This window comes from Mustelus asterias, chromosome 27 (genome assembly GCF_964213995.1).
Source record: "Mustelus asterias chromosome 27, sMusAst1.hap1.1, whole genome shotgun sequence".
NCBI classification, from domain to species: Eukaryota; Metazoa; Chordata; class Chondrichthyes; order Carcharhiniformes; family Triakidae; genus Mustelus; species Mustelus asterias.
Window position 1 is genome coordinate 37,467,955 of NC_135827.1, and position 13,835 is coordinate 37,481,789.

The 13,835-nt window shown below is 42.3% G+C and overlaps 1 protein-coding gene across 2 annotated transcripts in view; it reads right to left on the bottom strand.

Annotated features, from left to right (window-relative positions):
* The window catches only part of kmt2a (lysine (K)-specific methyltransferase 2A), a 157,892-nt gene that overhangs the window by 82,909 nt on the left and 61,148 nt on the right, over positions 1-13,835 (bottom strand). For both annotated transcript variants that reach the window (XM_078199059.1, XM_078199058.1), the window contains exons 5-8: positions 9,323-9,548; positions 7,821-7,885; positions 6,216-6,584; positions 3,993-4,069 (exon numbers count right to left, since the gene is read on the bottom strand). In XM_078199059.1, coding sequence (XP_078055185.1) covers positions 3,993-4,069; positions 6,216-6,584; positions 7,821-7,885; positions 9,323-9,548 — 737 coding nt within the window. The remainder of the gene's footprint in view (positions 1-3,992; positions 4,070-6,215; positions 6,585-7,820; positions 7,886-9,322; positions 9,549-13,835) is intronic.

Below are 13,835 nucleotides of genomic sequence, written 5' to 3' on the forward strand. Positions count from 1 at the left end.
CTGTCTGTGCTTTATGTTCCACTTGTGCCTATTGTCCACCACAGTAGTTTAGGTGAGGTCAGGAGCTTCAGAGTTGATGAGCTATGGGTATGTAACTTCAAATCCTAGAAGCGGCAAGCTGTTCAGTGCATTTAACCCAGTACCACTGAATGTTAAGACTGGGAACTTTCCTCAAGATTGATGGTGTGTAGCCTATGGCAATTTACTGTTCCAAGTGTCTCTGTCCTCTACTCACAGCCTGTTCTGCAATAGGATTTAACCAAAGTTAGTTTCAGTTCAGTTATTTGCTTTAAAAAAAATGAACGGAAATCCCAGTATTATTTAAATAGATATAATTGCCATATGGTTTTATATTTCCTTTCTCTTCCCACAGATAATCCATAGTCAGAGGCATGAATTAAACTGGTATGGGGAATTGCAGGCACAAACCCACAGAGCATCAGTTCATGATGCAGTTTGTCACAATGTTCTACAGAGAAGTCCTCAAGCAAAATACTGAATGACTAGTGGCTCTCATGCAGAATAAATAATTAGTGGATCATACTGCTTTCGGAAACTGCGACAGTCTTTAGGACTGAACAGTACCCATCAACTAGGTATATTGCCACTTGCCAGCAGTGTTTATGGCCTGGCATTAGCCCACCACCATTACTTAATCTTATCAGGTAGTGCGCATCTCAGTAATCACAAATCTGAAACCAACATGGTGGAATCCACCTCCAAGCATCAGACAAGGCACAAACCCAAGGATAATTGCCATGCCAATACAGAAGGGGAACGATCAAGATTTTAGGCCTCAAAGTCAAACTAGCCAACAGCCAGTCACAGCAGTGGTGTATCAGCGATAGATTTTACTATGTAATCATTCACATTCCCTGGAAAAGTAAACTTTAGACCTCTCACTACCATACCAGTGTTTCTGTACAAGGGCGTCCTAATCTCAGTCTCAGTACTGGGTGGTGACAACAAGCAGAGACTGGGACGGGGTTGGTGAAAATCAGCGCTCGTCCCATCAACTGGTCAGAAAGCATCACTGGCAAAGAACTAGAAAAGCATCACACCTTATCATTCAGGGGATTATGGATTGCATTAAAGTCTAAAGGGGAAGAGAGTTTACTCTTTGTTTAATGAGAGAGGAAACAAAAAGGGTGTCCATAAAATGAATATGAGAAGTAATTCTGGTACTCACAGTAGCTTTACTCCTTGCAAAGAATAATTGCAGTTTAATAACTCATCTCTCCTGTCTTCTAGTCTTTTTCCTGTGTCTCACTTATTTACATCCTTCTTTCTTTCTCTCTCCACTCTGCATTGCTATCTCAGTTGAAATTTCATCACTTCTGTGCCGTTTGTCTTTCTTAGTCCTCCGATCAGTGTCCCTCGTTCTCATCTTTCTTCTGACTCAGTTTTCTCCTCTTAACTTCCTTGCTTTGATTCTGCTCTCTTTCAGTCCTCCCTGAATAAAAACTTCGCATGAGGCAGCCTGGCACTCTAATGAGGAGTAGTAAAGTGGTAGGACAAGTGTTCATGCCTATCATCTCACACACACACAGTCCCTGATGTCACCTGAGCCAAGCTGGTGGAGAGACTAATCCTAAGGGAAGGGTGGAAGGTCGGAGAGCAAGTCAACCTGAGCCACATCTGCTTGCAGCCTGTCACTGCGGCACTGGTAGGCACCTGTAAGAAACCTGTCCTGACAGAAAGATGCATCGTAAAAGGAAGACTGCTATTTTAAAATTTACACGTCAGTTCTTTGGAAATTACCCTGTCCCATTTTTCTTGTTAACTGATTCGTGGGTATGACAAAAAGCAGCCCAGGAATAAGTCTCTTCAACCGTACCAAACCACTGTAGGAAAAACATGTTAGCATTATGTTTACAGATTGGGAAGATGTAAGAGTATTTATAGCACCCTGTTCCTTTAATAATAAACTCAAACCTCAGGAGCTCAGGCAGGAGGGACTGTGGACATATCAGTTATCTCTTACTCATACTGTTACCTTAAATAGATGTGGCCTACACAAATGTTTTGGGTGTCCCTGCCTCTGAAACTGGAAAGTGCAGAAACCGGACCGGGAAAGCATAATTCAATCCAGAGCATGAATTGCATTCAGGAACTCTGTACCTGACTTCTGAGCATTGAAGCCCCATCAAATGAACAAGGAGTCACTGAAGGCATTACTGCACAGTCCTTCCCACCACATATATATATATTTTTAGGCCATCTCTGTGCCCTGCACCTGAAAAGTCTTCAGCATTTTTCCAGTAATGAAAGAAAGACAAGGTTTAACTCAACAGGAGAATTAGAAGGGCTGGCTTTTCAGTCTGCTAAAAATAATTATATTACAGAATAAATTTTATGAAGCCTCTGATGGGCCATTGGGAGAGCATATTGAGAAATTCTAGGCATGGTTTCCATAGTCTCCCACCTGTTATCCGAAGAAAAACCATGAGGAGTAACCCTGCAATTTTTTGATATGCTATCCCAGTGAGCAAGCCTTGGTTCTGGGTGAACACATTTGTAAAAATAGCCCTTACATAAAAGTCACCTAACTCTGGATTGCGCTTCAAAGCTGGCCGCATCGGTAAAGGTACTAAAACATACAGACCCAATCTGTGTTTTGTCAACTGGTTTCAGCTAGGACATAAGTTGGGGGTGATACAACTGGCCTCACTACTGTTAAGCTACAGAAGTGGAAAGAAAATCAATCAGGATCCTGGCTGTGATGATCCCTATATTAAAACAGTTAACGACACTCACTGTCTGGGTCTAAAATGCACATTTATTAATGTACCAAAGCCTGCCAGCCCACTGGAGTTGTACCTGCATGAGTCAGCAGAGCTGATTTCCCTTTCAAACCATAGACGTTCTACTTGAAACAAAAAAAATCACAACACTGAAACTAGACACTCTTCACTCCCAGATTCTGCAACATGAGATGGGCTAAGGAAGGCACCAGGAAGAGGCCCAATGCTTTCCCTCAAGTGTCCACAGAATCATAGAAAGTTGACAGCACAGAAAGAGGCCACTTGGCCCATCGAATCTGCACCCACCAAAAAACAAGCCACACAGCCTAATTCCACTTTCCAACATTTGGTCCTTCGCCCTGCAGGTTGCGGCACTTGAGGTGCAAATCCAGACACCATTTAAATGAGTTTATGGTTTCTGCCTCTATCACCCTTTTAGGCAGTGAGTTCCATATGGTGATTCTTTCCCCCTCCTCGTCTCTTCTCTAATCTTTCTATCAATCACTTTAAATCCTTGCCCCAAGTCACTGACCACTCTGCTGTAGTATTAGGTGAAACTCCAAGGAGAATTAACAACTGGCTTCGCGTGAAATTATCTATTGAGTCATCATTGGACAATACTGACATCTAGGTGTCTTCCTTAGTCAGGGACCCGAGTGTAGCAGGCCTAGATCTTAATTTTCTTGAAAAGTGGGGTGGGGATGAGAATTGAGAAGGGATATGGGTGGGTAGCTGAATAGGTTTTACAATTTTAGGTTCTTGGGTCAAAACTTTGCATAACAAGGGCACATTGGAAATGCAGGTGTACAGCTTGGGGAAACCTGACTTGTAGACCTGCTGGGTTACGTGTATTAATTTTAACAAACAGAAAATTGTGAGGCCACAAATATGGCACAGCATACTCTCAGCACATGATACTCTACACTGAAAACTTGAAATTGTGAAATCTAACCAAGGAAAAGGTAGAACAGAAGAGACACTTTTAGGCCTTGACACGAAGGGAAGCTCTAGGATACCTGTTGTGCAGTTAATCTGACACAGAACAGCACGATAGAAAGAACACCTGATGTCTGCAAACCTACAGAAGCATCTCGGGAAAATGCAATCAGAAGATTAAAAACCGTGGCGTGATCTTTAATGTCACCAGAATGATAGTTACCCAGGATAACACACATACACCAAAATGTGCTGGAGTTGTCCTTTAAGTAAGGTAGAATTAAAAAGCTAGGATGAAAGTTTAAATCTCACCTTTTCTTTCGGCTTTTTAGTTTTTAACTGAATATTGAAACGAGCAGGGGTTTTCTTCTGCTTGTTCAGCTCTAGTGCTGGGGAAACAAAGATCTTTATTAAGCGACAAATCAAGATGAACCTTTCACTGACAACAGGTTCAAATTGCATGAGGTATCTTTTCCCCTCCCCCCTAAATGCTTCAAATTCAGTAAAATCTGTCACCTAGCAGAAGGTACAACAGCCCTTTTTCGGTCTAAAAATGGACAAGGGTTTTGTGGTACCTTTAACAAAAGACATCATGGAGCACTTTTAGTAAAGACAGTGTATAACTGAGTCATATAGATCAGATGGTCACAGGTTCAACTCCCAGTCTGTGCTCATGTCAGCCGGTGCGGCATTTGGGACTCTACAAATGCTCTCAGTACTCCTGGAAAGGGATGGAAATCACACAGTGCTCCTGGCTGCCATTCAGTTACCATCCGGACACAACATGTGATATCAGCTGAGGTCAGGCCGAAGCTGTGATGCCCCCAAGAAGTGAACAGCCTGCCATGATTATCAAACGTGGGAAAGCACCATTTGGGCAAGGTGCCAAATTAGTACCTGTAGAATTGCGCACAGCAGGAGGAGAGACAGAAGAAAACAGACATCATATGTTTCAGCTGGTAGTGTACAAGCTCACTGTACCATCGATAGGTGATAAGTGCGCATGTACATCTATTTCCTGGTGTGGCAGGTTCCAGATGATGTTAAGAAGAGGTCCCATGCACGGGTGGGGAAGTGGCGGGGGGGGTGGAGGTAGAAATAAAGCTAAGAAACCCCACAACACCATCAAGGGGGACATGAGATGAAGACTGGGAAAAGATTGCCTGCCTGCTCTCTTGGATGTTACTTAAGAACCCCCTAACAAGAGGTAAAGGAAATAAAATAAATAATTGGAAGATGCATCATATATTTCAGGTGCTAGACACTAAACCGGCTGTAAAACAATGCAAACCCAATTCTATGTTTTACCTTGAACTCAATAAAGTTAAAGCCTAAAGTTTATTTATTAGTCACAAGTAGGCTTACGTTAACACTGCAATGAAGTTACTGTGAAAATCCCCTAGTCGCCACACTTCGGGTACACGGAGGGAGAATTTAGCATGGCCAATGCACCTAACCAGCACATCTTTGGACTGTGGGAGGAAACTGGAGCACCCGGAGGAAACCCATGCAGACATGGGGAGAATGTGCAAACTCCACACGGACAGTGACCCAAGCCGGGAATCAAACCTGGGTCTCTGGCGCTGTGAGGCTGCACTGTGTCATCGTGCTGCCCCTAATAACGGGAGCAGCACAGTTATTGCAATGCAAGATAACCTGGCCCTGGTTTGAGTGAACAAAGTGCTGAAAGTCAGAAAATTTTTGTTATAACCTCAGCTGTGTCCTATAAGACACTCTGCACTACGCAGTTCCTGCATGGCATGCAAGCATTCCTTAAAGCTTAGCAAAAAAAGATGACCACAGGTTGGGTCACCTCATAATAGCATTATTTAACATTAACAATATATATTACACCCCCCCCCCACACACACACACACACACACACACACAGCAAATTCACTGAATCAAAACACGAGAAGACAGAAGGCACAAAAGACACAGAGGAAGTGTCTTGCTGTCAGACAAATGATGTGACGGGGGTGGGGGGGGATTCTTCAGAGGAAACAGCAGAGAAATGCAATTTAAACAAATCTTCAATTACAATGCAAAACCTTTCCAGACTTTTCCAGCACTTTTACATCAGAATGGTGCTCTCCAATTCCCATCATGACAGGTCCTGTTTACCTTGGAGGGAAGGCAACCAGTTCCACGGTGAAATGGTTCACTGACAAATTTTAATGCAATCTGTAGAAGTGGTAAATCTGACTGTAACACCACCTGGTGCGGGACACCACCACCACCCCACCCTCACCCCCACCCCCAACATACACGCAAGAAAAGTGCCTTTATCGCTATGATAGCAAACCAACTACAGCTACTGGAAGGGGAATGAGTGAAAGGGAAGAAAGCATTTTGTTGGGATGAAAACCTTGAAATAATGCTGTGCAACATTAACAATTACATTTATTTCAAATCAGTCCATGCCTTCTTAAAATGATGGATAGAGTACCTTTATACAAAAATGTTACTCTTACTGCAGAGCTTAGGCTTACAGCAGCAATGTGTATGATACAGTGAATGTCAAGTTTGGATTACCTGAATCTGTTTGCGGTGGCTGCTTTTTCTTTGGATCACTCAGCCCAGGCTTGACCGATTCTTTCTTTAGTTGCAGAGGTGCTGGCTGCTGAGACAGGCTGGGGTCAGATGGTTGAGGGGTTTGTTTGCTCGGCTTCCGGGCAGGTGAAATTATAGCTGCCTGCTGCCGGGCTTCAGGAGGCGGAGAGGAGCTGCCTTCCTCAATCTGCTGGTCATTGTGTTGATGAGGAACCTGGTTTACTTTCTGGGCGTGCTCTTGTCCTTGTGAACCAGTCTGGGGAGAGCTTTTATGGCTGGAATCAGGATGCTGCTTTACTGCTGGCACTTCTTTCTTCTCTTGTACTTTTGTTTTCTTTTCCTTTTTCTTTACTAAGGACCAAAGTTAAAATACATCAGTCAAATAATAAACAGGATACAATCCTCATCAAACTCAACCCAGTTACCTCTTTTCTCTCTTGAAGGCAGTGAATCCATGACAGAATATGATTCTAAATCACCAAAACATGCCTTTGTCACCTTGCTCAAATGGCCATTCTTCGGACTGAGTAGGCTACTATATATGGAGGACCTTCAGTCCAATTATCAACTCTATCCTCATAGAGCTTCCATTAATTTTCAATTTCCAGGTGTGCTCTTCAGACTGTGATAAGGCACACAATGTTTCATTTACCCCTGGGGAACATAAGCTGCTAAATCAACGCAGTGTGGGTTCCATACGGCTCAGTACTACAGAGCTCATCCATGAGCCAACAGGGGTGGGGGGGAGGGGGGTCATCCCAAAACTCTTATTGCTACATTCGCATTTTGTACAGGTGCATCAGAAGATCTTTCATTCAATCCAAACACACAAATATCTGTTTAATTTCAAGTGCTTCCTGTTTTAAAAAATATCCACTTAAGGCACTCCCCCTCCCCAAAGATGCAGTACTATGTACAAAGCCACACGGATTAAAATCTAATCGGCTGTGGTTTCTTTTTAAAATCTATGAAGTTTAGGACCTGACAGATATAAAATGGGAAGAATTAACTTCACAGTGCCTACTTAAATACTCTTTGCACAACCTCAAACACTAAGAAATTATTTATAAGAAATATAAAATTTTATGGATAATGGGGAAATCACTAGGTGAACATTAACAGTACCATTTAGCAGGGGACTAGGAGGATAGTGTCTATAATGAGAAGAAAATTACAAAGGAAGGCAGGTTCAGAGGAAACAAAACTGGTTTTTACCTGTCACACAAATATACTTTATCTCTCAGTAAATCTTCATTTTTATAAATCAGCAACAAATAAGATGGCTCCTACCCTATTAGTAAAAATTTCACAGGGCACATTAAACACACATAAAAATTCTGTTTGGGAAAGTTTTTGTTAAAGGCTTGAATACCATAACAACAGTCACTGCTCTTCAAAGCAAAGCAGGTAAAGCACTTTGGCAAGTTCGGACAAGTGTTCTAAAAAACTACGTGTGTAAGTCTGGATTTTCTATCTAGGTAGCAAGTGCAACTTTGTAAAATTTACGGATTGTGAAGTGCAGAAGCGGAACCAATTGCAAATTAACAAGCGCACAGCAATGTTAATAGGAATACTGACAGCACTTACCTTTAACTGGTTTCGGAGGAGGTGCTTTAGAAGGCATCCATTGGAGATTCTGACATTTCCGCATCCTTCACGAGAAGATAGCAAGTTGTTACAGGTATAGTAGAAATGGGAAAATAGATTAAAAAGGAATAAAAATTATAGCATGCACATTCCAGTTTCAGGCACTGCATCTTAAACAATTTAATACAATAGTTCCAATGTTGAGATATTTAGCTCGATACAAAATGTCTTAATTGGAAAGACTTCAGAGGAGAACCAGTCAGAAAATCAAGAGCACCGTAAACCACATGCACTGACTTCCGTGCCCAATTCTCGCAATTATCAAGCTTCGTATGTAAAAATATACAAAAGACTTACGATGTAACATTTTCTAGGAGGGATGACATCTCCAGTGGATCTAAATCCAGCCAGGAATTAGGATAAAAACCTCTTGTCTCGACTAAATTGTTAAAGGTCTTACGCGAAGTGCACTTAAGAGACTCTAATACTAAGGAGACTCTAATACTCAAGAGGGTCTCTAATATCCAAGAGGACTTGCCAAGCTCCTCTAGAGTTTAGACTTCATTATCCGTCCACATTTCAAGAAATATAGAGGTCAGTACCTGGGGAGTGAAACACAAATCTGGGTCCTTCAGCAGAATACTGCACGATGAAAGCAATGGCATTTTTGTATGCTAACTGCCCTTCCTTTCATGAAGATATTTGACTCTTGCTGGGATATGGAACCATGGGGACCAGCTGTCCTCAGGTAATTCGTTCAACTAGCCATTCTAACAAGGTTGGACAAGCGTTGCCAGACTAGTCAATTTTAAATAAAGCCTAATCTTGTGCTAAATCAAATGTCCATGTGCATTTTTTTTAACTAAGTTCACTAAATAGGGATCAAGAGCAGGAATCCCTTGCTGTTCTTACCCCAACCTAGCCCAGTGCATCAGCTCAAATTGTAGCACTTTGTTTTCTTCAATGAGATCAGCAATCCTAACAAACCAGTGATTAAACTTTGAACCTGGCCAGTCTTGGGGGCTACAGCATGAGCTGCATTTGTAACCTACATAATAAACCAAACTAAATAATTCTCTACCAGTTACTACTGAATTCCCTATCCAATACCAGCACTACATAAATCATGGGGTAAACATTAAGCATGTCTGTTAAGATAAACATTAAACGTTAAGATGGACATTAACGGTTAAGATGGACATTCAAGATCCCAGGACACTCTTTGAAGAGCAAGAAATTCTTCTTGTGCTCTTGCCAATATTCATCCCAAAATCAATACAAAACTGGTCATTCAGCTAATTTGCATTTGTGAGACATGCTGTACACAAAGCAGCTGCTATGTTCATCTACATTAACAAATGCCTACACTTTGAAAAGTTTTCTTTATGGTGCACTTTCACATGTTTCTCTACGATATGATAAGACACTGTCATAATACAAGCAGGTCAAAAATATAAACAGATTTCTTGTTGTAAAACAGTTGATTATGAAGCTCCACTCACTTGCAGCATTGCTTCTTCACATTCCGACCACCAAACTTGGGTTTGTCCAAGCAGTTTGTACACTGGCCGCAATCATCTGGTACCTGACAGCCGGGACACTGCCCACACCTACGTGACCTCCTCCCTTTCCGAACGATAGGCTCCTGTGGGACCTTGTGCTTGGCGACTGGTTTGATTATTGGTGCGGGTGGTTCAGCATCCTCTGACCCAGCGACAGATGATTTATCTGCAACGCATAGAGAAACAGTTTCATAATCGGATGTTATCTTAGGCAGGAGAGATTACATTCTAACTCAGTGACATCTAGTGTAGCAAAGCCCTCCACAAATATAAACACATTCCCAGGAACCTTCCCAGGAAACATGCATTCTATTTTCCAAAAGGGAATATCAACCATCTAAAGAAAAAGACCCCAGCTACTTCATGCAACTTTTAAGTATACAGATCAAATAATACAATAATGTCAAAGAATTCTTAATACATCATGTTTATAACCCAGTATATTGAAACAAATGGACAGAATTTTGATGTCATTGATGCCTTCATGGTTTTAGATTCTTTAGCCTCCATTTTAAAACTATAATCTAAGCTACCAGCTCTGTGTCAATCTAACCCACTATTATATACATGGAAAACCAAAGGCCAATTATGGAACTCCTGCGTTTTTCTTGTGCCTCTATAAGTTTCGATTTTACAAAATTTCACTCTCATATGGACAGCATACCAAAAAATTAACGGACAGAACATTGGAGGGAGCTCTACTTAAAATTCTGATATGCTCTCCCATGGGTGAGGCTCCCTACCAGGCAAGTACTTACATAAAACCAGTCAGAGGAGCAACATTCTCCAGGAAGATATGGCTCCAATAGAAGGGCCATAAATGGGTCATTTCAACTGGCAAACTGTAACTAAGTGCCTCAATTATTTACGTTCTACATCAATGGCATTGATGAAAGGAGTGACTGTGTTGCAATCAAACTTGTTGATGGTACAAAGATAAGTAGGGAAAGCAAGTTGTGAGGAAGATGCAAAGAGTCTGCAAAGGGATATAGGTAAGTTAAGTGAGATGGCAAAAATTGACAGATGAAGTATAACGTGGGAAAATGTGAGGTTGCCCACATAGGCAGGAATATAACATTTGAAGATTATTTAAATTTGAACATTATTTAAATGGAGAGAGACAAAAGGTTAGAATGCAGGTCCAGCAAGTAATTAGGAAGGCAAATGCAACATTGGCCTTTATTGCAAAGAGGATGGAGTATTAAAGTAGGGAACATATCAACATATGAATCAGGACCGGGAATAGGTTACTCAGCTCCTCAAGCCTGCTCCCCCAACTCCATGTTCTCAGCTACCCCTGATATCCTTTGAAACCCTTATCAGACAAGAACCTATCTACTTCTGTCTTATTCATGCATTGGAAACAGTTTAGAAAAGCTGCACTCGGCTGATTCCTGGGAAGAAAGGGTTCATCTTATGAGGAATAGTTGAGGAAATTGGACTTACACTCAATGGATTTTAGAAAAGTGGGAAGCGACATTCTTTTCTTTTTCTTTCAGGGGATTTTGACATTATTTGCTGCCCATCCCTAACTGCCCTCAAACTGAATGGCTTATCAGGTCATTCCAGGGGCAGTTATGAGTCAACCACATTGCTGTGGGTCTGGAGTCACATGTCAGCCAGACCAGGTCAGGATGATAGATTTTCTTCCATAAAGAACAAAAATCAACCAGATGGTCTCTTACAGCAATCAATGTTAGATGTCATGGTCACCACTACATAGGCTAGCTTTATAGTCCAAATTTATTATTTGAATTTAAATTCCACTAGATGCCATGGTGGGATTGTTTTTTATCTACTAGGGCATCAAGAGTTGTGGAGAGCAGGCAGGAAAGTGAAGTTAATGCCACAATGAGATCAGCCATGATCTTACTGAGTGGTGGAGCTGATGAAAGTGCCTCCATTTGCTCCTATTTCTTATGATCTTATGGATGTTGCATTGTGTAATAATCTTAGCGAGGCCGGTCTTCGTCCATTACTTAGCGATCGACCTGGGGTCAACTGAAGGCAGCACTGGATCAGGAGTTGTGAAACAGTTTGGAAACCTTCGCTTCCGAAGGGAGCATCGTAAGATCATAGACGCCGGTTCTTCTGGAGGTCTTGCTACAGTTGGGGTGTCGGTATCTTTCACTTCCTTCTTGGAATCCATGTCATCGTCACTCAGAGGAGCGGACGTAGGGCCAACTTTCAGTCATGGCTTGACATTAGCAGCGGTCGTCCCAATGGCTAGAAATGAGGCTGACACTGACACGGGCTCCCTTATAAAGCCTTATAAGACACGGGCCCTGTTTTTTATGATCGGTTATGATCCCGGGAATCCAACTGAGGCCGGCCCCAAAGTTCCTCACATGGACTGGGTCGCAGGTTTTGAATGTTCTTTCTGTCCTTGCAGAATCATAGTTCTTCTTCTGGTTCTCATGTTGGGACTCCATCCTCACAGTTAGGTTTGGGAACAGTCAGCTTAATCTTGTCCAAAGCTTCCATCCCAGTAACAATTCCGCTGGGGCAATTCCTGTCTTTGTGTGAGGGGTAGTCCTACAGTCCAATAAAAATCACACCAGTTTGGTCTCTATGGATGCTGCGGGTTGCTTCTTCATTCTGAGCGTAAAAGTCTGCATCACCCTTTTAGCCAGCCCATTCGATGGCGGGTGATAAGGTGTTGTCCTAATGTGTTTGATTTCATTGGAAAGCATGGAAGTATGAAATTCAGTGCTTGTAAAGGCAGTGCCATTGTCAGAGATCAGGACTTCATGTACCCCATGCATGCAGAAACTTTGTCACCATAATTGAGAACATGGAACCCAAAAAAGGCCCGGCAACGTCCACATGCATTTGCACCCAGGGCCTACCAAGCCACTCCCATCCACTGCTGATAATGAAGACGGGCTCATAGGCAATGACAGATGACTCAGTGCATCGAAGTTAGCTATCCCAGATCCCACGGCAGTGCTGTAGGAGGTATTTATAAGCCGTCAGTAACAAGGCCCAATGATGTATCCAGGCGGAGGCAATGGTGGGGGGTATTGCCTTGTCTTCTTTAGCAACGGTTTATGATCAGTTACTATGATGAGGCATCTCCCGTAAAAGTTTTTTTGGACTGTCACATTGTCAATTCTACACCAGTCTATCGCGCCACATGTCATTCAGAGGTGGCCCGAATTCACAGTGCCTTGCCAATTTTCGTAACCTAGTCAGAAATTCGGTGAGATTCCCAAAGAGTTTGCCCTTTCAGGTTAAAGCAGTATCGCTGGAGTACTATGGAAGGTTTTGGGTCATAATAGCCTTTAACCAAGTCCATCAATTCATTCAAGGTTTTGGAGTCAGGGGCATCCGTGTAGGTCAGGCTTTTTATTACACTGAAGTTGGGACCCCACATGTCGTCAACAGGCTACTTTCTGTTTCGCATCCCCCCTCAATATTGTTGGCCCGAAAAAAGTAACACATGCACTCTGTACATTAGGTCTAGTCTTCTATGCTTGCATCGCATGCTTAAAGTTTACCAAAAAGAAGCATTTTTCTTACAGGATGATTGCTTGCCTCGACAGTAACGCTGGTCCAGAGGGAAGTAATAAGCTCACTTTATTCCTCGTTGTCAATGTAAAAATCTTACCGAGGTGAGTCTTTCGTCACCATCGCCCTTTATTGACAACACACTCAAATGCTGTTCAGCGACTACAATGTACAGGTCAGCCCCGAAGTCTTTCAACTGCCAGCCAGCTGGTTTTAAACCACCCCCCCCACCCCCGTCCCACAGACACACACACACACAACCCCCCTCCCCCCACTGCTCCTTCTCTATTGGACAAGCCTCCACTTGCTAATAGCGGAGTTCATATTCTACGAGGCCCACTGGGAGATCTACTGACGATCGCCCATGGCTATCATAACACATTGGTTCCATTACAACCCCACATAGTAAACTATTTAGAAACAGCAAGCTTGACACAGCTTTGCTCAAGCATTACTGTCTGTGCAGTTGTACGTAAAGTCCATATGCAGTTTACAGGGTACGCAGGAACATAAAACTCCAAACTCTACATTGTGGCTTCTGAAAAACTCCACCTTAAATTTTAAGTATAGGTTTGGAAACTTAGTTTGGAAATTCCCATCTTCATTATTAGTCAACTGACAAAACACAAGCATACAAAACATCACTGCAGATTACAGTGCATTACAAGACACAGACGAGATGCGTAACTTGCTTGGTCAGAACTAAACTGAAGCTGGGTTCCAACAACCTATCATCTTTACTACCACAAAGATCATATCAATTACTGAAATGACCCAGAATTTCTATACATTTTTACCCATTATAAAGTTGAATGCACTTTCTGGCTAATGGCATTTCAGTCTCTTGCATACTAACACGCTAAGCAAGTCTAGTCTTGCTTACATTACACCTTTTAGTCACAAGAAATTAAAGCTGCCTAAGTTAGAAAGTAAAGTTTATGCA